This window comes from Loxodonta africana, chromosome 19 (assembly GCF_030014295.1).
Source record: "Loxodonta africana isolate mLoxAfr1 chromosome 19, mLoxAfr1.hap2, whole genome shotgun sequence".
NCBI classification, from domain to species: Eukaryota; Metazoa; Chordata; class Mammalia; order Proboscidea; family Elephantidae; genus Loxodonta; species Loxodonta africana.
In genome coordinates this window covers 25,006,557-25,033,806 of record NC_087360.1, presented here as the reverse complement: position 1 = coordinate 25,033,806, position 27,250 = coordinate 25,006,557, and the positions used below count along the sequence as shown (strand labels likewise).

Genomic DNA, 27,250 nt, shown 5'->3' with positions numbered 1-27,250 from the left:
GCCCTGGTCTCCTTGATAGGGCTAAGGACCTCACAGCCACTTGCGGGCACATTTCTCCCTGAAAGTCTTAGAATTTTACTTTGTCCACTCTGAGAAGGAAAGGGGGCTTAGAGTGCTTAAGGCATAACACTCCCATTGAACTGGCATTCCTTGATTTCTGGGCAAACTCCAAGTGGTATGTATGTATCTTCCCCTTGGTTTGTGTTTACTTCTCTGTGCCTAATCTGCTCCTTTTATAGTGTCTCAAAAGTGAGTACATTTAAGACACATCCTATACAGATATGGCCTCATTAACATAACAAAACCCCTAATCCCAAATGGGATTGCACCCACAGGTGTGTTGTTCTTGCATTGGTTTTGACTAATAAAAACCAAAACCAAATCCATTGCCTTCCAGTTGGTTCTGACTCAGAGCGTTGTTATGTTGATTTTGACTAATAGTGACCCTGTATGACAGAGTGGAACTGCCTTGTAGGGTTTTCTAGTCTGTAATATGGGGCAGGAACCTGATAGTGCAGTGTTTAAGCGCTCAACTACTAACCAAAAGTCGGCATTGTGAACCCACCAACCTCTCAGCAGGAGAAAGATATAGCAGTCTGCTTCCATAAAGATTACAACCTAGGAAACCCTATAAGGCAGTTCTACTCTACCTTGTAGGGTCCCTATGAGTTGGAATAGGCTTGACAGCAATGGGTTTGGTTTGGTTAATCTTTATGGGAGCAGATAGCCAGGTCTTTTCTTCTGCAGACCAGCTGGTTGGTTGGATCCATTAACCTTTAGGTTAGCAGCTGAGTGCTTAACCATTGTGCCACCAGATGCAGGGTTAGGATTTCAGCACATATTCTGGCGGACATACAATTCCACGCATAACACCCCCTACGCCCAGCAGGCTGTGAGACCCCAATAGCTTGCCCACTCGCAACTCATCTCTGATCCCTTCATACTTCCCAGTGCCCTGGTCTCCTTCGTAGGCCTAAGGACCTCACAGCCACTTGCAGGTATATTTCTCCCTGAAAGTCTTGGAATTTTCTGTTGTCCACTGCAGGGGGTGTGGGGGGGGGGGGGCCTTAGATGCTTAAAGCACAACTCTCACATTGTACAAATGAGGAAACTGAGGCTCTGAGAGGACCAAGGCCTTGCCTGAGGTGGAATCATCACCCCTCTGGCCTCCTGACCCCAGGTCTGGGTTTTCTCTGCAGGGCTCTAGCTGTGGGGAGAGGAAGCCAGGGCGACTCAAGGATCAACGCTGCCGGTTTGGTAAAATGTTCATTCTTCAACTCACGCACTGCAGCAAAATATCAGCCTTGGCCCCCAAGCTGCTCCACCTCTCCCCACTCTGCTAGTCCAGGGTTGGACCTGGAGGGGCCTGGACAGCCCCTTGCCCTTGAAGGGACTGTAGTGGGCAGGCCAAGCCAGTGCCCACAGGATGTGTTGCTGCTCACCTGGCAGTCAGGGCCCTTCACAGGTGTGACCTCCCCCTTCAATCTTCATTTCCTGCCCCACCTACAGCTGATCTCTCCTTCTTTTCCCATTCACAAGCCTCCCGGACTTTGCTCACACTGTTCCCCTACCACAAATGTCCTGCCATGCCTCTCCTCCTCTTCTCTGTGGGGTGCATTTCTTTGCATCCCTCTTCAAGGATCATCTCCTCTGAGAAGGCTTCCAGGATTCCCCCACCCTAGAGGAAACAAGGTAGAGGGAAGGGGCTTCAGCATCTGGCAGAATTTCACTAAAATCTAAATTTTATTGCCAGCCCGGGGTCGGGGGGGGCTTCACTTCTCTGAGCCTCAGCTTCGTTCTCTGTAGAATCGGGTTAATATTCTGTGATTCTGCTCAGTGGTGAACTTGCGGTAGTGCGATCCGGTGCCTGACATGCAACAGGTGCTCAATAAATGGCCAGGCCCACCTCACAGGGTGTTTACTCGTTCGCTGTGGCTGCAAGGTTCCCCAGTAGCAGGCTGCCCTTTGATCTCTGTACCACCACCAACACCAAACAACCGCACCGCCCCTTGCAGGAAGAAAGGGAGAAAGGCAGGCAGGTTGGCCTGGAAAACGACCCCGGCGCCAAGGGCTTGGTGGCGGGACTGGATCCACTCGTCCTTTCCCTGCGGTCAAGGACGGAAGTGTGCGGGACATTAAATCCACCAAGGACGCAGAGATACACCTGTGCGATTCCACCAAACCTGCTAGGGCGGAGCTAGCACGCAGCAGACCAGCCATTCATAGATGCCGAGAGCCGTCACTCAGGCAGGCCCTGAGAACCTGAGGCGGCCCGGGTGTGTCCCGCCCAAGGGGAGGTCGCAAGAAGTGCGCGAGGTTTGAAGTAGAATCCAGGTGGCCCTGAAGGGCGCCGACCCTCCACCCTCGTTCTGGAGAATAAGACAGGTGGAGGTGGGCTTAGCTAGGGCCTCCCCAGGGAAAGGGGACCTCAAACTATATCCTCCAAACCGGGCCGTTTCACCCCATGCCCCGTGTGGCTTTGGCAAGTCTTTTCCCTCTCTGCGCCTTGGTTTTCCCATGTGTAAAATGGGCCCACCTGTCAGGGTGGATCCGCGGACCAAATGAGGTGACACATGGAAAAGGGTCTGGCTCAGAGTGGACATTGGGCCTTTCTCCAAATGGGGAGATCACAGAGAATCTGGACGGCGGGTTGAGGGCTCTTCTGGGGCAACAGATGGAAGACACCTCCTGACCACCCGACGTCATAGTGGTAAAGAGTACAGATTCCGGACTCAGAAGGTGCTGGATATGAATCACAGCTCCGCGGCCTATCAGCCGTTGTCCTCATCTACAAAACGGGACAAGAGCCCTGGTTTCATATGGCTGTTAACAGGGATTATATTTCTGGTACATAGCAAATGCAAATTAAATGAGTTGGTATTTTTATCATTGTTTTTATTTGATAGAAGGGACTCCAGACCCCATCCTTCTAGACTCCAGCACATTCGGTCTCCATGGAGACCTGTGAGCTGCCCAAGGCCTTTGAGAACGAGAGATGAAGTAGCTTTCCCCAACGGGGTTGAGCTCTTGGGTCCCGCGTCTGGCTCCTGTGTGGCCGCGGGCATGTCAGCTCTCTCTGGGCCTGTTTCCCTGTCTGTTAACTGAGAGTCTGGACTCCGTATGCTCTCTTTAAGACTCCAGCGCTCGAAGAAGCAAACCCTGAAGGGCTGGGAAGAGAGGGGCATGCTACGCGAGGGCTAGCTAGATCTGTGCATAGATGTGTAGGCTGGGGAAGGGGTGCTGTGTGATCAATTCCTCTGCATCTAAGATGGTCCCGACACTCCAGCACAGAGTCAAGATGTTGCCAGGCACTCTCCCTGCTCTGAGATGGCCTTGGACCAGGTGTCCGGAAAGCTGTCTGGGGTAGCTGGACCCCAGCACTGACGTGAGAGGGGGCGGAGTCGAGGGAGGGGACAAGGTCTCCTGAACAAAGAGGAGGGCGGGGAGGAGTTGTCCTCAAGGCTCCGCTGCTCGGACGACCCTGGGTCTCTTACCCCGGTTCGGGGCGCCTTCCTCGACTTTGGCACGGAGGTTGCGTACCTCTTTCGGCTCCCACTGGACCCGCCCAGGCCACGGCGGCGGTGGTCCCAAGACTACGATCCCCAACACCCGCGGCCCATAGGGGGCGGGGCCTTCCCTCAGGGGCGCGGCCGCCAAATTGAATTCCCCCAATGGAGCTCAAGTGTGGGCGGGACCCGCCCGAGGACTGGTTGGAGCGGCAGCGAAGGGCGGAGCCGGTGAGGCTGCCAGCACTGCTGGACCGGCGGCGCTCAGAGTCCGGGGGACGGTTGCTGAGCGGACTTGGGATCCCGGGTCGCCGCGCCTCCTGCCCGTACGTCCCTCGTCCATCTGTCCGAGCCAAGCAAGTTAGCCCAAGACCGCGCCGGGCGGGCGGGCTGGACTGAGAGGTGGGTATGAGGGCCTCGGGGCGGCACCAGGACCCCCGACTGGTCCGGGGGGTGGAACCCGGATATCTGGACGGGGGTTCTGGGACTCCCAGACTCGGGAGCCACCACTAACACCTGCCCCAACCCCCCGGCTCTAAGCCATGGAATCAAGTTCTGAGGCCGCGGGAGAGGACACCGATGAACCTCCAAGAGGCTCCCAAATCCCTAGGGGCTCTAGTCTGTGGGGCAGATGCCCTGAGCAAGTTCCCACAGACTCTCGAGGTATCCAAGGACTCCATACTGTGGGACAGGGAGCCATGGGACTATAGGAGGTAGCACTAGGAATCTGAGGAAGAACAGACTTCCCACGGTCCCCTAGACCGCCCAGATTAGGCATTAGGGGTCTCTGCCCCTCAGAAGATGTGAGGGAACTCAGAGTGTCCAAAGGCCCTAAAGTAACTGCTGACCAATGAGCAACATTCTTGAGGGTTTACCCCAGGCAAACTGGGTAGATAAGAGGCAAGTACCCCAAGGAACAGAGGTGGTTCCTGAGCTCATGGAAAGATTAATTAGTGACTTGAACAGGCAGGGTCCACCGAACCCTAGCTGTGTGGATCCGGGCTGCCTGCCCCAGACCCAATCACTGAATGGAATGACTCGCCAACTGACTGTTCTCAAGGGGGAGTGACTGAAGGATGAGTCAACAGGAATGGGGGGCCATCCTGGGGCCATGTCAGTCACCAGCTATTAACTAAGCATCTATGAAGTACTAGGCCATGGGTCCCCAAATTCTGGAGAGACATTAGGGCTGCAAGAGGAAGGAGAGAGGTGTTTTGGCGACTGGGCCAGGATTCAGAGGTCCACTTTGATGGGCAGTGATGAGGCGAGAGGGGTATCCCGGGCCCCTGGGTGCTCTTCGGAAGGAGCTTCAGAAGCTGGAGGTTTCCAAAGCTTCAATTAAATCTTTTCCTGCCCTCTGGGAATACCTGTTGTTTTTGATTCCTCCTTCTCTTGTAACAAATCCCTGAGCCTCTCCGTTTGGTTGTCTGAAGTCCGCATATTGGACAAGTCAGCTTCTGAGAACTCTTCCAGCTGGAGAATTCTAAGTGTGTGAACTGTCAGGAAGAGCTGTGCGCCTGGACACCTGGCTTTATGGAGTCGGGATGGCTGGCGTGTTAAATGTGTATACGTGAGGGGGGAGGGGAAGGGAAACGGAGAGGGGTGTGAGCAGAGAGCTGGTGCCAAGAACTGGAAGACAGGGTGTCACCTCCAATAGCTTAAGACATCTGGGGACATGGGAGTGGCAGCGGCAGTTGGGAGTTGGACATGGACTCAGCTTTCGGGATGGGTGGGGGCTGGGCAGGCCCAAGGGATGGGTGGGTGGGGCAGTAAAACTACAGAGACTGGAGGGCACCCCCTGGTGGTGAGCATGGCTTGGGTACACCTTGTTGGGCCCCAACTTCTCAGTACAGGTCCCTGCCCTTTGTTTGATGCTTAGACAGGGTGTGGGGCCAGGCCAGGCCACAGAGGCTGGCAGCAGGGACCTCCCCAATCTTGGATCGGTGAGTTTTCCAGCAAACCACACCAGGGCAGAAGGCAACTCCCAACCAGGAGCCATATCACAGAGAGTAAGGATGAGATAGCAATGGATGCACATGGGCCAGAGAGGGGGACTGAGGCATACAGCCCAAGTGCCTATGACTTCTAGAGGCCCCAGCAGGCCTGACCCCTGTCTGTCCCTACAGAATCCCCTGAGCTGGTGTCAAGTGCACTGGAGATCTCACCACAAGGGGACAGACGGAGGTAGGGGCCAGTGAGATGGCAGATGATGCCTTGGCTGGGCTGGACGAGGGAGCCCTGCGGAAGCTGGTAAGTGTCCCCATCTTTCCCACTGTGGGGAAGGGCAAGCCAGGCCAGAGAGGCAGGGCCTGTCCAGGCTACCTCTCAGCTGACAGGAGGAGGTGATGGGGGGCGGGAGGAGAAGGGAAAGGAAGGGGGACAGACATAGGCCTGTTCTGCCTGACTGATGCAGAGGCCCCCATGGTATGTGCCTGTTCATGCCAGGTGCTGAGGCCCGGCCCCTCCTGGTCCCCCAGTGCCACAACCTGTTTAAACAGTAACTGCTGGGGACCAGCCCATGTGCAGCCACATGTGTGGGGAGGCCAGGGTTGCCTCTCCTGAGCAATAGCCTAGGTAGTGCAATGACAATGGCAGCAGCAAGGGTTAATAATTCCATGGCATGGCAGGGGGCAGGTCCGGTGCTGGGCGCACTATCTCACAAAATGCTGGTCACAGTAGCTTCCAGAACCTGGAGGACACTGCACTTAGAGGTAAAATCACCACTAGGAAGAAGCTGCAGCAGGATCCAACCCCAGAGCCATTGCTCCTTTGGACTATAAGGCTTAGGCCATGGAGGAAGGCATGAGGGGGCAGGATGTGCTGGGACAGGGCAAGTTGGCCCTGTGCCTGGGATAGGAAGGGGAGCTTACAGGCTAGCCAGGACACCCAGCCAAGGGGCTGGGGGTGGGGGGGGGCAATACAGAGACAGGCCTTGGGGGACCTTCTGAGTTCTGTGTCCTCGGGCCTACCATTTTTCCCACTCTGAGCCTCAGTTCACCTATAAAGTGGTGGGGAGTGGGGCGGGGTTGTGAGCACAACATCTAAGTTGTAAGTTGGCCTAGGGATGGAATAAGGCATGGGCTCAGGTCCTTCTGGGGAGGAAGGATGGGTCCACTCAATCCCCTTCTCCCCAGTTTCTTCCTCTCAGTGGGTGGACCAGCAGAGAGGATGGGGCAGTGGAGTGGGGCAACATGCCTGTCTACAGGATTAGCAGCAGGGCAGGAAGCCCAGTGGCCCCATGAGAAGACATTCCTAAGGGTGGGGCCTCAGCCTGGCCCCTTGTGAGTGGTCACAGTGGGTGCCCTATCTATCCCCATGCACAGAGAGGCTGTAGAGCAACAAGGTCCTAAAGCGGGGATAGTATGGGCCTACCCGCAATGCCAGGTGCCAGCTGACCTGGGGGAGGGGCCAAAGCATCATCCCCAGACCCTTGTCCAGGGGGTAAATTAAAGATTTACCTTCGTAGGAAAAGTCAGGTGATGCACCCCACCCCCATGCCATTCCCCTGGAGGCAAAGGCTGGACCCAGTGCCCAGCTGCTGCTCTGACCTATGAAGGCACTGGCCAGTGTGTCTTCAGACCAGTGTCTTAGACTCTGAGTGTCTGCCACCACCATAGCCCGCTGTGTGCAGCTTGGAGGGAATGGAGTTGGGTTTCCCCAGGCTCCCACCACGTCAGCGCCATCTCCCCTCAGGAAGTTGAAGTCCCTATGGGAGTATTAGAGGCAGAGGATTCGAAACAGAGGGAAAGGCGAGCCTGACCCCGCTTATCCCATCTCGCGGGATCCGCGCTGATACTTAGGTTCAGCAGCTGAGGTTTCAGAAAAGAAGCTGGGGCGGTGTAGCCAGTGACCATCTCTGAAGTCTGCCCACCTCCATTCCCACCCCCTCCCTGGGAAAGGGCAAACAAGACTCTGACCCCCACGCCGCCGGTCTAGGGGCCACCAAAGGGCCTCTCCACCCAGGACCCCACTCCTCCTCTACCCGGTGCCCGCCATTACTGCGCCCCTGAGTCCGCCAAGCGTCCCGCCCCGTGCGCCGGCCCGGCCCCCGCTGGCCTCGTGGCTGGGACTAGGGCGTCTCGAGCCCGGTTCCTTCCCGCGGGACCGGGCCTTATTAGGGAAGGCTAGGCCCGCTTCGCTGGCCCTGCGCCCCCGCGTCGGGACGATTTGGGAACCCAGGCGGCCGCTTCCGGTCTCTGCTCCCCCACATGCCTGAAGACCGGCTGGGGGCCGTGCGGAACCGAGGCGCTGGGAACGTGTGCGCCGCGACCCCCATCCCGTCCCCCCACCAACCCCGCCTCTATCCCGGGCTTCAGCTCCGACATTCACTAGCTGGGCGACCTGCGCAAGCCGCTTAGCTTTCCTGAACCTCATGTTCCTCGCAGACTGGGACATTAAGCCATGCGCTAGCGGTGGGCCTCGTGTCCGGCTCCCCCTTTGGCGCCTAGCGCGGGAGAGGTGGGCGAGGCTTGGGCGGTGCCCGGGGAGAGGGGAGCGTGCGGGAGCCTGCAGGCCATCAGCGCCCCCTGGCGAGGCCTTGCTACGCGGCGGGCCGGTGCCCCGTTAGTAACTGGGAAGCTGGGGCTGAGGGAGCGCCTGAACGGCCCCACCCAGCTAATTATGCTGGTGGGGAGACTGAGGCCCAGAGAGACGCGGAGGCCTGCGAGATGCCCCCAGCAGCGACTGCAGAAAGTACCTGGAGGCCCGGCCCCCTAGGGGGAGGAAGGGCCTTGTTTCCTCCCAGGAGAATGTCACTGGGCAGTTTCGGAAACCGCCCCATCTCCTTCCCCTTCCCCCTGGTGGACAATGGCGCTTTGTACTTCCTCCCTCCCCCTCCCCGTACCCCAACCCCCTCTACACGCTGCGGTGGGACTGAGAGGATGGGGACTAAGGAACACAGCGGGGACACTGTGGGTGGACCTTTGCCTCCAGACTCACAGGGAAGTGTCATATGAGAGGGTGATCAATGGAATGAGATTGTCCACCCCCTCCCCAGCCCTGCCCCACCCACTTAGAGGATCAGATGCAGACTCCAATTTTCCAGATGGGGACACTTAGGCTCCTAAGGGTTGTAGAGGTGGCCAGGGCCTCCATATCTGCCTTTTTTCAGAGTCAAAGACTTCATCTCTGGAGCCCAGGGTGCTGGGAAAGGGGACCCAGGAGGCACAGGGCTAGTCACTGGACTTCTGTCCCTCAGTTTACCCTCTGCTGAGGAAGGGCTATACCAGCTGTTCCCTCAAGTGTACCTCAGGGGGTTCTGGGCCTGAGGCAAGGCCAGGACTGGTGGGTAGATGAGCCTCCTAGCAGCCCAATCTCATGCTCCCAAGCCTCCTCCCTCTGCTGTAATAGCCCCTTTAGACCCCAGGCAGAGCCCTGGTGGCACAGTGGCTAAGCACTTGGCTGCTAACTGAAAGGCTGGCAGTTCGAACCCACCAGCTGCTCCTCAGGAGAAAGATGTGGCAGTCGGCCTCCTAAAAATTTACACCCTTGGAAACCCTATGGGGTAGTTTTACTCTGTCCTACAAGGTTGCTCTGAGTCAGAATCATGCCCCCGGCAATGGGTTTGGATTTTTGGTAGGCACCTCTGCAGGCCAGAGGGGCCCCCAACACAGGCTCCCACCTTGGCAGACAAAGTTATCCTTAGCCCGGGGCTGACTCTGAAAACCTGGGTTCAAGTCCTGCCCCCAAAATGGGAGTAATAAAGTGCCCCGCCCCCCCACCCAGGGATTTTGTGAGGTTAGGATGGGGGGCTCAGCGCAGGGTCTAGCAACCCTTTAGGAACTTAAATGGTACTGATGCCTCTGGACATTCCATACTTCCTAGTTACCCTCTCTTCTCCTGACTGTCTGGAACCAAATGAGGAGATGGTGCTTACTGCATCCTAGCTATACAGGGGACCCTGAGTCGCTGCCCCTGCTGCCCCTGCACCCACCCACTGCCCTGAGATGGGGGTCATTGTCTCATCTGGCAAATGAGAAAACTGAGGCACAGAGAGGTTAAGGGATGTGCCCCCAACCACCCAGGCAGGACTGGGCTGCAGCTGGAACCAGCTGGGGGTTCTGGCCCCACCTGCAAACAGCCCTCCTGGGTGGAACCTCAGGGCTCCCCTGCAATAACTCCTCAGGAATGCACAGCCAGAAGGGACCCAGGTAGGGCTCTGTCTCTCTAGGACTCTCACTGTCTTCAGACTGGGACAAGTCATCTCACAACTGGGTTGTGCCAACCCAAACTTCCATTTGAAACCCATCTCTCCCATCCTCCTTACTGAGCAGGAAGGAATGTCCCTGGGGAGGGAGGGCATTGGGCAGAGAGAGGGCTCCTAGGCTCTGGCTACTGAATGGCCATCTGGCTGTCAGACCCACACTGAAGGCTTGTCTCTGTTACCACCTTCCTGGGATCCCCTGGGCCATTCCTCTCTCCCTTGAGCGACAGAGGCTCCCTTGGGGGTAGCCTTGCCAGGTGGAGGTGTGGGAAAAGGCAATGGGATTAGCTGAAAGTGCCCTTTCCCAGACCTGGTTGGACCAGCCACCCCGAATTTTCCAGGGACAGGCTGAGAAGCTGGTGAGAATGCCTGCTCTCCATGGGCATCCTTTTCAGGGCCCTGGGTGGCCCCTAGTGCCAGCTGCCTCATTTGTTCAGGGCCCCAGCCCTTTTGATGGTGGCTGGATCTGGCCCAGTACAGGGGGAAAAAAAAATAGCCCCCAGTCAGGCCAAGAACCAGGACTCCTAAGCTTCTCCTCCAGCCCTCACAGTTAGGTCCTGCCCTACCTCAGTTTCCCCATCTGCCCAATGTAGATGAACAGGGTGGTGGTACTTTTAGACTAGGCTACAGAAGTCTCTCTTGTTCACAGGGTGGACTCCTGTTGCCCGTCAAACAATTCCTTCCCCGGGAACACAATTAGGGACTCACAGGGTGACCCTCCTTCCTCCTGGCTCTCAAGGGGTTAGTGGAGAAGGGCTATGAGGGACAGGAGAAGCAGAAAGGTGTGCCCACTCATAGTAGGTGTGCTGTGGGCTCTCTGGGAATGCCTGGTGCAGTGAACTGGGTCTCCTTGAGACCCTGGGTGGGCAGGCAGGCACGTGAAGTGCCTGGGGCAGAGGGAGTGGAGACAGACCACTCATTGTGCCCCAGGCAAAGGCGTGGGCAGCTGGTGCCACCCCTCCGCCCCTGGCAGCCAAAATGATCTGCCCTTCGCCCCCGCCTGCCCTGTAGCTGGAGGTCACAGTGGATCTGGCGGAGCGGCGGCACATCCGCTCAGCCATTCGGGAGCTGCAGCGGCAGGAGCTAGAGCGTGAGGAGGAGGCCCTGGCGTCCAAGCGCTTCCGTGCTGAGCGGCAGGACAACAAGGAGAACTGGCTGCAGTGAGTGGTGGGGTGCTGGACATGCCTATGGGTGAAAGGCAGTGTGTGCCAGGGCTCAGCTCATGTGCAGGCAGGCAGGAACACACATCACTGCCTGTGTGTCTGCTGCCTGTCTGTGTATGCACACAGCAGTACGTGTAAACATTTGGAATATATGGGAACGTGTATGGACCTGGACTGGGCTATGCCCCTGCAGACGGCACTTCTGAACATTTGGTGTTAGCGCCCAGGGCCATGGGCCTGCATATGCAAGTGTGCAGCCAGAGGGAGTGCACAGCTATACCACCCTCTGCCAAGGACCTGGGGACCCTGTCCTGGCCCCCAGCTCCTGCCTCCAGCCTCCATGCCCCACCCATGGCAGTGGTGGTCACAGTCATGATGTCTCTGCAGCTTGCAGCAGCGGGAGGCTGAGCAGCGGGCAGCCCTGACACAGCTGGCAGGGCAGCTGGACTCCATGAACGATGTGGAGGAGTTGACCGCACTGGTGAGGCCCAGGCCCAGGTAGGGGATGGGGGGCAGAGCCAGTGGAGACCCTGGGCTCCCCAGGCCTGTGCCCATGGCCTGCCTCTTACCCACAGCTGCGAAGTGCTGGCGAGTATGAGGAGCGGAAGCTGATCCGAGCTGCCATCCGCCGCGTACGGGCCCAGGAGATTGAGGGTATGTGTCCTGGCCTGGCCTCCTACCCTGTTGCCCACAGCAGCTCCCAGCCACTCACCTGACATCTGCTCCTTCCCTCCAGCGGCCACCTTGGCCGGGAGACTGTGCAGTGGGCGGCCCATTGGTGGTTCAAGAGAGGACAGCAAAGGGCGGCCAGCACACAGGCGGGAACGGCATGAGGTAAAGGGCACAGGCAGGGTGGGACGGTGGCCCCAGAGTCCTGTGCCCACAGATGCCAGCAGCAGAGCACCTGTGTGTCTTTCCTAGGCTGCTATTTGACTGAGAGGGGCCCTCAGCCTGGGCTGGGGGGACTCTGGGACTCAATCTCAGGCCTCCGCCCACTCCCCCATGCAACCTCTGGCCACACCTCCCCTGCTCCAGACCCTTTCTCTCTACCTAGGCCTTCCTCTCCAAGCCAGCCTGTCTATACTGCTCCTGAGTTCCTGTTCTAGGCCCCATCACCACCCTTGTTGACACAAAGGCGCTTCTCCCAGCTGAGAGGATTGTGCCATCCTCCCTACTGACCTCCCCACCCCTACCTCTCCTCCCATCCCCACCCCTGCCATCCAACCTCCACTTAGCAGCCAGATGATCTCCCTGAAATGCAAATCTGACCCTGGTACCACCCCTGCTTAAACCCATTGGGAAGCTGCTTTCACTCTCCAGACACAGCCCCACATCCTTACCTTGGCTTACCAGGGTCTGTGTGTCAGGCCCCAGATGACCTGTGGAGCACTGTTCACAGAGTCCTCTCTGTTCTCCAGGTAGAGGTCAAGGCCAAGCAGCCCGGTCAGGAACCTGTCTGAGCCTTGAGTGGTCCAGGCCATTCCCTAAGTGACCAGCAGAGGCCGCTGGGTCCCTGGTCCTGGCAAGACCCCTCCCCCATACTCTGATTGACCAGGATGAAGCCAGGGGTCAGGGGCCTCAGCGCCAGAGATCTATTAAGGCTGGGAGCCCCCAGCAAGTCCTCTGCCATTGCCAACCCTTGGGCCCAAAGAATCAGGTCCTCTCTGAGCCACTCTTGGCTAGGCAAAGCCAAGAGGTTGGGAAGTGGAGCAGCTCAAAGAGCGCCCATAGCATGCCAGTGCCTGTGCTTGTGCAGGTGTGCCTGCAGGAAGCTGTGCCCAGCTCCTCTACTTTGCATGCCCTGCCCTGTGCGCCTGCCGGCCTACCCCTCAGGGCAGGGGTAGCACTCAAGGCCTGGGGAGCCTTAGTCACATCCTGTGGACCCCACACAGGTGCCAGAGCAAGAGGAACAGGAGCAGGCAGGGGCCCCAGAGCCAGCCCCAACACCTGATGTGACCAGTCGGGATGTGACCACGGTGACACTCCTGCTGCGGGCCCCTCCTGGGGACACACCCAGCTCACCCACTGCTGCCTCCCCTGACCCTCCACTGGAGCCTGCTGAGGCTCCAGGCAGCCCTGAGCCCCCTAGCCCACCTGAGGACACCAGCCCTGAGCCCCAGGAGCCACCAGCCCCACTCAGCACTGAGAGGCAGGTGGTCAACAAGGTGAGTCTGGATGAGGGGCAGGGATGCCAGGCAGGTGAGCTTCTTGGTATAGGAGTCAGGTCTTGCCTATGCTGTGTTTCCCCGGCAGCTCCTGCCTAGCCCCACAGAGCCCCCTGCTGCCCAGGGCCCCACCAGAAGTGACTCCGACACAAAGGGAGCAGGTGAGCATCCTGCTGGGGGTGGCCACAGGCACCTGCCATCCCTCCCCTGGCCTCCATGTCCCTGCCTGAAGAATGGGCTCTTGTGCCAGGGCAGCTCCAGCCTCCTTAGGTCCAGGCAGTCCCTGATACTCCCTCCACTGCCCCTGAGGTGTCCCCAGCCGGGCCTGCCCCGCCACCCAGGGCCAGAGGCCTCCCCACAGCCTTGAAAGGCAACAGACTTCAGGCACATTCTTCTCCCCAATAAGGGAGTGCACCCATCTCCTTCCTGGAGCCGTGGGCAGCACTGGCTAGGGGGGTGTCCTTCATTCCCATCGGTAGGGAGGATCTGGGCACCCTCCTCCAGCCCAAACCTTGCCCTGGCCCTAGAGAGTGTCCAAGTCATCCTGGGGTCAGTGGGGATGGGGGGGAGGTGCCTGTAAGAGATGCAGCTGGGTGTAGAGGCCAGGGAGTGTGAGGGATGCAAGAGGGGTTGGGGAGGCTGGAGGGTTTGGGGGGGATACAGGAAGGGGTTGGGAGGCTAGGGAGGTGGGGGTAGGGACATGAGTCCTCCCAGGTGAGCCCTCCATTTTACTCTCCTTTTTCTTCCCCTACTTGGCTACCACCCCCTCTCCAACCTGCCAGACCTGGCCAGACCCCCTCCCCGCCAACGTTCCCTGTCAGTGCTCAGCCCCCGCCAGCCAGCCCAGAACCAAGGTACTACTTGTTCCCATTCCCCTCCCCCAGGCCCTGAGCAGTCCCTGGCCCACCCAACCACTGACAGCCCTCCTGTCCCTTCTAGAGCCCACCCACCTAGCCAGTGGACCTTCCCCATTCCAGCGGGCTAGCTCCGTGCAGGACCGTGTCCGCAAGTTCACATCCGATTCTCCCATGGCTGCAGGGCTCCAGGACGGCCCACGGAGGGCGGCCCTTAGCACCCCAAGCCCCACAAGGATCCTGAGCCCCTCCCTCATCAGCACCACCCCTGCCTCCTCCTCCAGCAGCTCCTCCTTGAGGGGCCCTAGTCACACCTCCTCCCGCCTCATCAAGGAACAGCCAGAAACAGCCCGGCCCCTGGCCCAGCTTCAGAGCTGCCCCCGGGAGGAGGGCCCCAGGGGGCGGGGCTTGGCTCCCAGGCCCCTTGAAAACAGAGCAGGGGGGCCCACTGCCCGCTCAGAGGAGCCCAGTGCCCGGCTACCCGTGGCCGCCAGCACTGCTGAGCCAGGGGGCAGCATGAAGACCACGTTCACCATCGAGATCAAGGATGGCCGTGGCCAGGCCTCCACAGGCCGTGTGCTGCTACCCACCAGCAGCCAGAGGGCAGGTAGGCCTCCCCACTGCCTCCCACTAGTGGGTAGAGCACCTGCAGCCACCTACTCTGCACGGAGGACAGGGACTGCAGATGAGGCTCAGGGTATCTCCAAAGGGTGCACTGGGGACAAGGGCGCCATCAGCCTGGGCTGGCCTTGCCCTCAACCTGCCTTGTCTGATCCTGACAGCAGCCCTTCTCTCCCTCAGAAGTGACACTGGGACTGCGGGCGCCCCCAACCCTCCTCAGCACCAGCATTGGGGGCGCAAGCACTGTCACCCATGTCAGCAGCCCTGGGACACCGGCCCGGCTGGGCAGCATCACTCATGTCACCAGCTTCAGCCATGCCCCCACTAGTAACAGGGGAGGTCGCAGCATTAAGGTGAGCCCCCCCTCACCCTACCAGTCTCATCATCCATCAACCTCACACAGACTGCTCAGGGATGTGAGTTGGCAGGGTTCCCCTGCTTCCCTCTTCCCCCAGTGCACAGAAAGGGAAACTGAGGCCCAGAGAGGGAAGGCAGTTGCCCATGGTCCATAGCCAGTTGGGGGCAGAGCTAAGGCCAGACTCTAGCACATCACCTGCTCGGCCTGTCAGAAGTTCACTCTGCATTGGTCTTAAGATTCCCACATGCTGATCTCTGACCCTTATTCCAAAATTCGTTGGTTCATTCCTACTAAACAGGTAGGAAAACTAAGGCTCAGAGAGAGCAGTAGGGGCTTGCCCCCTCTTCCTGTGGCTTCCCCCATGGTCCCTGCTCCCTCCGTACACTGGACATCAGGCCCGAGGCTCAGAGTTGCTCATCTGCTCATCCAAGATCAACCTGGCCCTTCAGGAGACGGGAGATTAGTGATTAGCAACTGCGTCAACATCCCTGTGGCGATTGGGCAGAAGTATTAATGGGGGACAGACAGGCGGGGGTGCCGGTCAGGTGAGGCAGCAGCCCAGCAGGTGCCACGGGACCTGAATACGAGGCACCCTTCCATTATTCATTCCCGAGCCCAGGATCAGCTGGTTGGGAGCTCAGCTGGGGAAGGGATCCCCAGTTGCCACCCAGCTGTCCAGGTAATACCCTTTATGCTGCACGGGGGACTGAATGGGACTTTGGTTGCCGTGGAATGGCTAGAGGTTTGGGCTTTCTCAGGGGTGATAGGGAGAGTGGGAACAAGAAGGCACCCTTTGCTCCAGAAAGCGGGATCAAACTGTCCTCTGCCCAGAGAGTGGAGAGGAGATGACTGAGGCCCTTGGGGTGGATGGGAAGTGTCACAGTGACTAGGTCTGGCACCACCAACTTGCCTCAGTTTCCCCCTCTGAGAGCCAAGGGGGAGCAGAAGATATGCCCAAAAGGCTCTTGCTCAAAGTCTGTGGTTGGATGTGAACACCACAGGCAGGCCAGAGGACATTAATCTCAGGAACAAGACGGTTGTTACAGCAGACTGCTGTAAGGACCACCTTCGTGTCCCCCACATGGATGTAATGCTTTCTAAAGCAGTGGGGCATGAGGCAAAGGAGTGCAGGCTCTGGAACCTGGCAGACTAGGTCATCACTGCTAATGCACATGGTGGCTCAGGCAGGCTCTGTCCTGCTCCCTGCCTCAGTCTCCCCACCTGTGGGGCACGGAGCCCTGGCCTTGGACATCTTGCAGAACCCGTGAAGCCTTGCTGTGCCACGGGTCTATGATCTCTGCCTGCAGGGCCAGGCCTGGCCGTCCGCCACTCGCTTGGGCTAGCCACCCCTCCCCCACTGCCCCTCCACAAGGGAGCCCAGAATAGGTTTCTATTTGGGCCAAAGCCCCAGCTGGCTGCTGGGTGGCTGACGGAGAGGCTGGCAGGGGCGGGGCAGGCCCAGCTGCCCTTGCCTTCGCCCTCCGGCCAGCTGCAAAGACTCTGACACTGTCAGCCAGAGGCAACAGCCCCTGCCACTGTCCCCATCACCCCCAGTTCGACCCCTACCAGCACTATGCCTGGGGTACCAGGGCCTGGGTCTGAGCTGGCCGCAGCCCTCGAGGACCGGTTGGGCCAGGCGTTAGAGGAGCTGCGGGCAGTGGCTGAGGCAGGCCGGGCGGCAGTGACCCAGGCAGTTGAGGCAGCTGCCACAGCCGTGGAACCTGTGGCCCGGGCAGCCGAAGACCTGCGGGCGGAGACAGCGGCGCTGGGCCGGCGGCTGGATGCGCTGGTCAGGCAGGTGGAGGTGCTGAGCCTGCGGCTGGGGGTCCCACTGGTGCCTGACCTCGAGCCTGAGCTGGAGCCCAGTGAGCTGCTCCTGGTGGCTGCTGACCCCGAAGCCCTCTTCCAGGGCACTGAGGATGCCGGGACCCCCGTGGCCCACCCACCTGCCTTCAGCTCCTGCCGCCGCCACTCCTCCACTGGCCCAGCCCACAGCGGCAGTGTTGTAAGTCCCTCCAGACTGGGGAAGGGGTGGTATGGGACCAGGTTTGGCCCCTGCTGAGTGACCTCAGGTGTGCCACCACCTTCTCTGAGCCTCAGTTTCCTATTTGTACAGGGGACTGGGGTGCCAGTGCTCCACGACTGGGGCTAGAGAGTGCCAAGTTCCTGGCCCTCGGGCACGTGTGGCAGCTGCCCTGGCAGCCCCTGGCCGTGGCCCAGCCCCCAGCCCCACCCCCGCCTCAGCCAGGCTGCTTCTCCCAGACAGCTGCCATCTTGCTGAAGAGGCCTTGCCAGGAGGGGCTTGTCTACAAGGGCCTGGGGCATGCCCTGGCTGGGGTCAGAGGCTAGGCTGGAGGTGGAGGCCCCTTAGAGGGTGGTTCCCTGCTGGAGTGCTGGAGTGGGTGCAGGAGGAGCTTCAGGGAGGACTTGGCTCTGGGGCAGCCCCAGCCAGACACCTGGTCAGGAGCCTACAGGCTCTGGTCCAGCCCCATTGGAGTTGGGGGAGGCGAGGGCAGGGAGCATGTGCTGCCTGGGCACTGGCACATGAGAATCCAGGCTCAGGAACTGGCAGGACAGAACAGAGCCTGCCTGGCAGGGGCTGGGAGTGAAACAACAGAAAGAATTTGGGCTCAGGAGTTAAGCCACCTTCAGCTCAGAGCCCAGCCACCTCATGCTTATAGAAGGACTCCGGTAAAGTTACTCAATTGCCCTGAGCCTCAGTTTTCCTTTCTGTTAAATGTTGTTGTTAGGTGCCAGCTCATAGTGACTCTATGTACAACAGAACAAAACACTGCCTGGTCCTGCACCATCCTCACAATCGTTGTTATGCTTGAGCCCATTATTGCAACCACTGTGTCAATCCATCTCATCGAGGGTCTTCGTCTTTTTGCTGACCCTCTACCAAGAATGATGTTCTTCAGGGATTGATCCCTCCTGATAACATGTCTAAAGTATATAAGATGCAGTCTCACCATCCTTGCCTCTAAGGAGCATTCTGGACATACCTCTTCCAAGACAGATTTGTTGGTTGTTTTGGCACTCCACGGCATATTCAATATTCTTTGCCAACAATATTCTGTTAAATAAGGACGGTAAAATCCCTAATGCTTATACAATGCTTACTACTGAATGGTGGTTGTTGTGTGCCGTCAAATCAATTCTGACTCATAGTGACCCTACTGGGTCACTACCAATAGGATAGTATTATTGCCCCATAGGATTTCCAAGGCTGAAATTCTTATATCTTTCTCCCACAGAGTGACTGGTAGGTTCGAACCACCAACCTTTTGGTTAGCGGCTGAGCACTTAACCACTGTGCCACCAGGGCACCTTACTGAATGGTTATATCATTATTGCTATTATTAATTGTATTAATATGATTCTGGGTACGAGGGAAACCCTACAACAAGCCTGTCAGTGCCTCCTCCTTGGGCTTGACACCAACATAGCCATCCCTGAGCAAGCAGGCTGGCAGATGAGTGGTTATTTCCAAGGCTGTGGTATTTCCCCAGGGCCTGGTCACCTGTCCATTAGGGACATAGTTAGATTCACCCACACTCCTGCTTTCAGCCCACCCCCTTCCCCCATCCCACAGATGGAGCCAGAGCCAGCACAGCCCCCCTCTGCAGGAGTAGAAGCAGCCAATGGCACTGAGCAGGCCCAAGTGGACAAAGCTCCAGAGCAGCGAAGCTCATTGAGTGCTGAGGAACTGATGGCCATTGAGGACGAGGGCATCCTGGATAAGATGGTATGGCCAGACCTGGTAGGCTAAGGGTTGGCAAGGGGCAGGAATCAGCAGGCCACCAGGTGAGCAATGACAAGAGCTCTGTCTGCAGCTGGATCAGACCACAGACTTTGAGGAGCGGAGGCTCATCCGGGCTGCACTACGTGAGCTCCGACAAAGGAAAAGAGGTAGAGCACCAACTGCTCCATACCCCAGCTGTTCCCCTCCCCTGGGGATCCATTCATGGCCACACCAGCTCAGTAACATTCCTACTTAGCTTCTCCTTCTCTAGACCCAGCTATTTCCTTGCCTAGCTACTTTTGATGGACCCAGATACCCCCTCTATATAGCTGCTACTTCTCCCTGGATCCAGCTGCTCCCTTCCCTAGCTGTCTCTCCCTCTGGGACTATTGATGACCACCCCAGTTACTGCCTCCAACCAACTTCTCTTCTCCTTCCTAGACTCGGTTATAGTCCCTCCCTCAGCTACTCCAAATACTCTCAACTACCTCTTTCCTGAGTCCAGATATCTGAGGTCCATTGATGGCCACCTTAGCCTGTGCCCCCACCAAGCTTCTTCTTCCATGGACACAGCTACTTCCTCCCCAGAAGCTTCCTCCCTGGACCCAGCTATTCTTTCTTTCAGATTCTAGATTTATTTGCCTCTCCAGATACCCTCAGTTCTCAACTCTCTGGATTCAATTCTCTGAATCCAGCTGCTTCCTCCAGAGCTTACTGATGGCCACCCCAGCCTCTATCCCCACCCTACTACTTTTTCTTTAGGCCCAGTTACTCCCTTCACCATCTTCTCTCCCAACTATTTTCACCCTGGGTCTAATTGCTTCTCTGGCACCTCCAATTACTCCCTCCCTCCCTGAATCTAGATATTTCTTCCTTCGGCTGCTCTTCTCCCCCTAGGGCCCATTTGATGGCCCACTCAGCTACTGCCCTTACCCAGCTTCTCCTTCTTTGGACACAGCTACTCCTTCCCTAAATCTAGATACTCCCTCCTGACTCAGCTACTTATTCCCACAGAAAATCCAATCTTGGATCCAAATACTATTTTGAGTTCAGCTACTTGTTTTTGGCTGAGTCCATCATCACTGCTCCATTCTCTGCCAAGTTATGGCTATCCCCTCACCCCCAGCTAATCCTAGAAGGGCCCTTATCCCCTATGTCATTAGTGTTTCTAACAAGCTGCCCTTTACCCCATCTGTGCACCCCATGTGCCTGTGTGTGTGTGCTGTGTGGCACTGGGTGGCCCTTCTGGACATGTATGGGGCATCCCTGCCCAGACCAGCGGGAAAAGGAGCGGGAACGGCGGCTACAGGAGGCACGGGCCCGGCCAGGGGAAGGCCGTGGCAACACAGCCACCGAGACCACCACACGGCACAGTCAGCGGGCAGCCGATGGCTCAGCCGTCAGCACAGTCACCAAGACTGAGCGGCTCGTCCACTCCAGTAAGAGCCCAAGTGGGGTATGGGACTCTGGGCTTGGGGCTCAGGGTTGGAATACATCTTCCCAGCTACCTTCCCTCTCACCCTCTGCCCCTCCAGATGATAGTACCCGGACGTCCCGCACCACCACAGTAGAGTCAAGTTTCGTGAGGCGCTCGGAGAGTAAGGCTGCCTGGTGTCGCCCCGTGCCTGCTCGCCTCCTCAGACTCTTCTTGAGCTGTCTCTGAGCCTGCACCTGCCCGTCTCTCTCCAGCTGCCACTGTCTCTTCTCCATTTGTCTGTCTCTCTCTCCAGCTGTTACTTTCTTTTCTCCGTCTGTGGCTACCACTATGCTCCCACCCCCACAGCTCCCCAATCTGTCTCCTGATGCCCAGCCTGGGCCCTCACCCTGCTCCCCTGCCCCTTCTCTGCAGATGGCAGTGGCAGCACCATGGTGCAAACCAAGACCTTCTCCTCTTCCTCATCCAAGAAGATGGGCAGGTGGGCACAGGCACCTCCTCCCCCTAACCACAGAGGGGTCAGTGCCACAGGGGACCTCACTGTGCACCTATTCCACAGAGGGGTAGGCTAAGGTGTGGGGAGGTGACAGGTACCCAGCCAGGGAGGGGCAGCATGGTGGGAGTGAGACCACTCTTGCTCACTTTGTGATCTCACCCATCCCATGGGGGAGGAGGAAGCACAGAAAGGCCAGAGACTTGCTCAGGGTCTCTGAGTGGGAGCTATAGCAGTGAATCCTTAGAAAGGCCCACTGGTCACACTGAGCTGCTTGGTGGCACAGACTTCCTGATGTCTGCAAACCACATTCCAGGTCACAGCACCTTTACACCTTAGCCCCATGAGGGAGGGTGCACCCCATGTTACAGAGGATGTCAGGGCTGGCAGAAAGCAGGGACAGGATCAGAATCCAGGCTGGCAACCAGAGGGGTCCAGGGACTCTGAGTTAGAGAGACTTGAGTTCAAGTCCCGGCTTTGCACCTCATGCTCTCTGAAATCTTGGCAAGTTAGTCTCAGCTTTGCACCTCATGCTCTCTGAAATCTTGGCAAGTTACTTGGCAAGTTACTGTCAGAGGTCTATTTCCTCATCCTTAATGGAAATGGTAAGGGTCCCTCCCTCCTCTCTTGAAGTTTAAAATGACACCTAGACGTGAGCTATTATAGCTATTATATTAAGCACTCAGCTGCTATCCGAAAGGTTGGCGGTTCCAACCAGGGGAGAATGACATGGCAATCTGCTCCCATAAAGATTACAGCTTAGACAACCCTATGGAGTAGTTCTGCTCTGTCACATTGGGTCACATTGGGTCCCTATGATTGGCATCGACTCCAACAACATTACTATTAATATGCTGGTCATTGTCGATATAAGTTGATAGTGCTCAGAATCTGAACTCACCTGGAACTTGATGATACAATGAACTGTCGCAGAGAACTTTTTGGGATCCTGTTTCTATCAGCCTCCTCACAGAGCTAAGGGGTAAAGGTGCTCTGTAACCTGGGACGTGGTCTGCAGACATTGGGAAGTAGCAGTGCTCCCAGGCAACTCAAGCCTGATGTAAAGACTTGGCTCCATCTTCCTTTTGTCTGAGCCTCCGTGTATTCCTTTGTAAAATGGGTGTGATAAGGCCACCTCCCTCACTGGGCAGCGTTGCTGGTCGTGGAGATGCTGCAGGGTTGGAGGGCCTGGTGTGTGGTAGGAACCCTCTCCTCAGCGAATGACAACTGAGGGTTTGGAGCCGCTCTCCTCTGCCCGCCTAACCATCATCACCCTCCAGCATCTTCGACCGCGAGGATGAGGCCAGCCAACGGCGCAGCAGTGTGGCAGCGCTTGAAAAACGCCAGGCCGAGAAGAAAAAGGAACTGATGAAGGCGCAGAGTCTGCCGAAAACGTCGGCCTCCCAGGCGCGCAAGGCCATGATCGAGAAGCTTGAGAAGGAGGGTACCACAGGGTAAGCACTGCCCCCAGAACGGGGCAGCAGGTGGGGGCGGGGCTGTGATGGGCATCTGGGCAGCTAAGGATGGGGAGAGTGGGGCTTGAGCTGTGCTGGGAGGGGCCTGAGGTCAAGGAAAGCAGGGCCTGGGGTTGGCAGGATGGGCTTATCGAGGCAGCGCCCCCCGGACTCTAGTGACTCCCTTCCCGGAACCACCCCTGCAGCAGCCCTGGTGGTCCCCGCACAGCCGTGCAGCGCTCCACCAGCTTCGGGGTCCCCAACGCCAACAGCATTAAGCAGATGTTGCTGGACTGGTGTCGAGCCAAGACGCGTGGCTATGAGGTGAGCCCAGGAGGCCAGGTCACCCAGCAGCTCTCCAGCCCTCAGCTGGCACCCTGCTCTTGGCAAAACTCCATCTCACTTCTTTGTGCACCCTCACAGCCACCATGTGGCAGGGAAGATGAGGAAACTGAGGCTCAGAGAGGACACATGGCATGCCCCAGGTTTCAGAATAAGTGAATAAGTAGCAATGCCAACCTTGGGTGGTGGGCACAACTCAGGGCCAATCTCTATCTTTGAGTCCCCCTTCATTGCTCTGTGGGAGGGATGAGTAAGTTCCTTTAAGTGAGGGAAAGAGTGATGGGGGCATGACCATGGCCTTAGCTGGGCGGTGCAAACAGACCTGGGAGTTGACAGACCAAGTTCCAGATGCTCACCTGCTGTGCAGCCATGGGCCAGCCACAGGCCTCTCTGAGTCCAGTTGCCCTAAGTCTAGCACGCCAAAACGCCAGGGAGCAAGCAGCACTGGGGAGTTGGCCCTAGGGCCCTGACCAGCCCTCCCACACCCCTAGCACGTGGACATCCAGAACTTCTCCTCAAGCTGGAGCGACGGGATGGCCTTCTGTGCCCTAGTGCACAACTTCTTCCCCGAGGCCTTTGACTACGGGCAGCTCAGCCCACAGAACCGGCGCCAGAACTTTGAGGTGGCCTTCTCATCTGCTGAGTAAGTGTGGGCCTTAGCCCCACTGGTGTCGGCCAGGCATCTAAGGCTGGCCATCTGGGCCTGGTGCAGCCACCCTGAAGCCCCTGGAGCCTGCCAGCCACACTATCAGACAGCAGCTGAGACCCCCTTGCCCAGTGAGCCCCCATTCTCCTCCACCCTGCCCGCTCGCTGCTGAGGGCACCAGGTGCCCACCGGAATCAAGAAGCTGAAGGCCCGCCTACCAGCCCGGGCCAAGGCCCACCAGGTGGCCTGTCCAATCCCTCCTCCCTCCCTCTGCCCCCTCTCCCTCTCCTCCCTTTCTCTGTCCTGCTCTCCTCCTATGGTCACCAGAGCTTCCTGCTCCCACGGGATCCCAGCTGGAGATTCCAAAAGGAGGCTCCTGGCCCGGGCACCGTGCCCGCCCGGCCTATATAGGTGCTACTAGAGGCTTATATAGGATATCCGAAAGCCCTCCACTTTGGAATCGGTGCCCCATCTGCTCACCTCACCCTCAGCACCTTCCCCCTCCTGTCTTTCCTTCTCTCCCCTTCTCTTTCTGGTTTCCCCCAGATTTCTTCCTCTTTCTCTTCCCCCCACCTCCTCTCACGCCTCCCTCACCCCCCTCCCAGGGGCACAGCCCTCCTTTCCAACCCTGGCGCCAGTGCCATTGCCCCTCCCCTACCCCGTGTTCCTGCTTGCCCCAAGAGTTCTCTGCACCTGTGACTGGTCTGGCCCCCACCCCTGTCTGCATTGCACACCATTAGTGACGAGTAGTGAGCGGCACGTCCACAATGGGGAGGGGGCATGCGGGGGGGCTGGCCGACTGCAGCACTAAGAACGTAACTGAATCCATATCTCTGTGTGTGTACGTGTATGTGTGTGTCTCTCTGTTCTCCCCTTTCTCTTCTCTGCCTCTTCCCCCTCCTCCTACCCGGGCCCCACCCCTGCCCCTTCCCGGCCCCCTCCCCTCCCCAGGACCCATGCGGACTGCCCGCAGCTCCTGGACACAGAGGACATGGTGCGGCTTCGAGAGCCTGACTGGAAGTGCGTGTACACGTACATCCAGGAGTTCTACCGCTGTCTGGTCCAGAAGGGGCTGGTAAAAACCAAAAAGTCCTAACCCGTTTGGGGCTCCACGGTGAGAAACGCTGCCTCGCTCCCCTGCCCAGTTATGCCAGAATCTGCTCAGGGAACATACAGAGGGGCCCCAGAGGTGGGTGGGGAGAGCAGGGGGACCCTGTCTTCTGGTAGCTCAAGACCTGACAGGTGAGACCACTCTCCTAAAGAGTCAGTGTTGAGCCAGGTGAGCAAGACTGTGATGCAGAAGCCCAAGAGGCTGTAGGAGCCCAGGGGAGTCACTGGTCTTGGCCTACAGGTCTGATGGCTGTCTGAAAAAAGCGCACCCTAAGCTGGGATCTGAACAATTTCAGGCCAAAGGAGAGAGAGGGAGTTTCAGGCACAGGGCTGGGGGAGAGAATGTGCGAGCATGGCACACCCAGGAAGGGAAAGAAGTGTAGCCTAGGGGTGAGGGGAGGAGAAGGGCCCACAATCAGGAGTTTGGACTTCCCCCTGAGGATAATAGGAGCCATAAAAGGCTTCCAAACAGAGAAGGGATGCTGTCAGGTTGGCGTTCTAGAACAATCCTTGGATGAGACCTGGATAAGGGTAGACTGAATGATTGGAGCAGCTTAAAAAGTAGAAGGGACAGGGTTTGAGGAATGAAAGTCAGGGAAGCCTCCTAAGCTTCCAACTTGGGCACTGGGGAGTCAGCTTTGTCACGCCCTGAGGGGAGCTCAGAAGCAGGGCTGGTTCAGCAAGAAGAGATTTCTGGCTGGGGGCCCTTGGTCCTCAAGTCAGCTGTGGCATTTTCTCTTTGGTCCCCTCACCTTAGAGCCACAGTAGAGAATCAGATCCTGAACTGCTCCATTACAGGCAAGGAGCTCAGAGAGGGTTGAGGCTGGGGGGCTGAGGGTATCTCACAGGTTTTAGGGCAGAGCTGGGCCAGAAACTGGGACTCCAGATGCCCCACTCAGTGGCTGTTTTCCTTGCCCCATCATTGCTTTCCCACCCATTTTGTATAGAGAAGAAAAAACAAAGGCCCTAGAGGGTGCATGGGGATTGCTTGAGGCAACATGAGTCAGAGAAAGTTGGGGAAAAACTCAGATGCCCCTTGGGGCCTGGAGCCATTGTGGGGGCAGCCCACATGTGTACACATATACTGAGAGTAGCAGTGCAGGTGAGGGGAGGATGGGCTTGGTGCTGTGTCCAGGTCATATATGGACTTTGGAGCTGCTACCCAGCAGGACAGCCTGGAGAGAAGGGCCTAGCCTGGCCTGGTTCGGCCCGGCCCTGATCCAGTTGGAAAGTGTGACTCAGCTGTGCTATTGCTTGAGTTGCCTGGTGTTTGGCCTGTCGCTGGGGCAGCTTGAGCCCTGAGCTCTGAGCCCCAGTGTAAACAATGGCTTTATAAGGTCTCCAGGGAAGGCACCAGGAGTGGGAGGGAGCTCTAGATTGGGGGAGGGGAGCCGGGATCCCCGTGGAGATAGCCACAGCTGAAGAGAGCTTGGACGAGAGGCTGTCTCTCAACCACGGTACAGCTGGGAAGCAGGCCCAGCCTGGGGCAGGGATGTCCCCAAGGGCACCCAGCACATAAGCGGCAGAACCATGAACCCCTCCTAAGGGCTTCCAAGGTCTCAAGGGAGGCAGGAAACAACTACACGGTTATAAAGATGAGTAAATTGAGTCACAGAACAGGGTAATGCTAGGTAAGACCTAGCATTCACAGCTGATCAGAGGGAGCCTCCCAGTATTTATTCCCTGGAGGAGTCTAGGTGAGCTGGGGGGTAAGTCTTAGCCCTACCACAGTACCAGATGGGAGGTGGCCCCGGGGCCAGGGCTGTCTTGGAGGCAGGAGTAACTCCTGCCCTTAAGCCTTCCCTGCTTCAGGAAACTCATTCAACAACATTGACTAAGTGGTCACTATTTGCCAGGCACAGCAGATGCAGCAGGGAGCAAGGCAGGAGGCAGATGAGGTCTCTTGATCTGAGAGGGGAGGGAAAACAGAGCCAGGAAGCAAACTCCAGCTTCAGAGCTCTGGGGCTGTCAGTTCTTAGCAGCTGAATTCACTCCCCCCAGGATGGGGAGAGGGCTCCTACAGTAAGACAGAGGAGGCTCCAGGATTAGGTCTCATTTGACCCAGCCCTGCACCTACTGAGCTGTGGAGTTGGAAGCAAACGATGCCTCTGCTCTGTGACTCAGTTTCTCAGTCTGCAAAGTTCAGCTGTCACTCTGGAGAATGGACAGAAGGGTGGCCCACCCCTGAGCATGGTGCAGATGGTCTGATCTATATTGGTTGGGATCCTCATCTGTCTCCTCTGCTCTACCCCAGGGTGCTGATAAGGATTAAAGAACAAACACACACTCCCTGGCCTCCATCTCATGCAGCTGGAAATCCCAGCGGCAGGGGCAGGGGCAGGGGCAGGGGCAGGGACAGGGGTTCCTGGGTCTCTTCGCAGGAGAGACCAGGGCCAGGCAGCCGGTTGATAATCCTCAGGGGCCCAGAGGGTCACCGAGTCCATCCTGGCCCCAGAGAAAGATTTGCCAGTGGTGAGGCCCCTCCTGGGTGCAGTGGCCTCAATGAGAGGCCTGTGCAGGTTGGAGTGTGCCAGGGAGAGGGAGCTGGAGAGAGGAGGGAGGTGGGGTTTGGAGCTTGGACCTCCCCTGGGGCTGAGGGAACCACCAGACCAGACCCAATTCTGCCTGGGATAGGTCATGTCTCTCCTCACCCCCAACTTCTGCCTCCACCCACCTGGTCTCACCCCCCACAGAGGTGTCTCCAGGCTTGGGTGGGTGAGGTCTGGGGCTTCCTGCCTTCTGGGAAGGCTTTACCACCATTCCATCGATGGAGTCTGGAGTTTATGGAAGACCAACAGGGCAATGAAAGGACCTCAGGGTAGAAGAGCACTGCGAGTGGTGGGGCCGACACTGACCACCACCTCCACGCCCCCTCCCTGCAGGATGCTGGTGGACTGCGTGCCCCTAGTGGAGGTGGAGGACATGATGATCATGGGCAAGAAGCCCGACCCCAAGTGCGTCTTCACATACGTACAGTCGCTCTACAACCACCTGCGGCGCCACGAGCTGCGCCTTCGTGGCAAGAATGTCTAGGCCTCCCTCCAGGGGCCCACCGCCGCCCCCACTCTCCGGGCACAGCCTCAGCCCAGCGCGCCTGCCCACCGCTACCCTGTCTGTCGCGACACCCCCCCCCAACACACGCAGCATTTTGATAAA

General features: G+C 58.0%; 1 protein-coding gene across 2 annotated transcripts; it reads left to right on the top strand.

The window, feature by feature from the left end:
- The first annotated feature begins 3,757 nt into the window (after nucleotides 1-3,757).
- Nucleotides 3,758-27,250, top strand: SMTN (smoothelin). 2 transcript variants are annotated; one of them, XM_010598735.3, is made up of 21 exons: nucleotides 3,758-3,908; nucleotides 5,633-5,756; nucleotides 10,720-10,868; nucleotides 11,259-11,352; nucleotides 11,447-11,525; nucleotides 11,608-11,705; nucleotides 12,764-13,036; nucleotides 13,125-13,197; nucleotides 13,819-13,890; nucleotides 13,976-14,497; nucleotides 14,692-14,864; nucleotides 18,465-18,617; nucleotides 18,706-18,781; nucleotides 19,889-20,053; nucleotides 20,150-20,212; nucleotides 20,464-20,530; nucleotides 21,823-21,996; nucleotides 22,203-22,320; nucleotides 22,830-22,981; nucleotides 23,936-24,098; nucleotides 26,977-27,097. In XM_010598735.3, the coding sequence occupies exons 2-20, from the start codon at nucleotides 5,706-5,708 to the stop codon at nucleotides 24,078-24,080; spliced, it is 2,697 nt and encodes an 898-aa protein (XP_010597037.1). In that variant the 5' UTR covers nucleotides 3,758-3,908; nucleotides 5,633-5,705; the 3' UTR covers nucleotides 24,081-24,098; nucleotides 26,977-27,097. The 2 variants fall into 2 exon arrangements, with proteins under 2 accessions (XP_010597037.1, XP_010597040.1); XM_010598738.3 differs by lacking the exons at nucleotides 3,758-3,908; nucleotides 23,936-24,098 and adding an exon at nucleotides 16,779-16,874 and having other exon boundaries at nucleotides 5,651-5,756; nucleotides 26,977-27,250.

Bases quoted from the DNA above. Each gene is read 5' to 3' on its own strand.
- SMTN (XM_010598738.3), top strand. From the start codon at position 5,706: ATGGCAGATGATGCCTTGGCTGGGCTGGACGAGGGAGCCCTGCGGAAG. The intron at 13,037-13,124 runs GTGAGTCTGGAT...TTTCCCCGGCAG, and splicing joins AGAGGCAGGTGGTCAACAAG to CTCCTGCCTAGCCCCACAGA. The intron at 22,982-26,976 runs GTAAGTGTGGGC...CCCTCCCTGCAG, and splicing joins GTGGCCTTCTCATCTGCTGA to GATGCTGGTGGACTGCGTGC.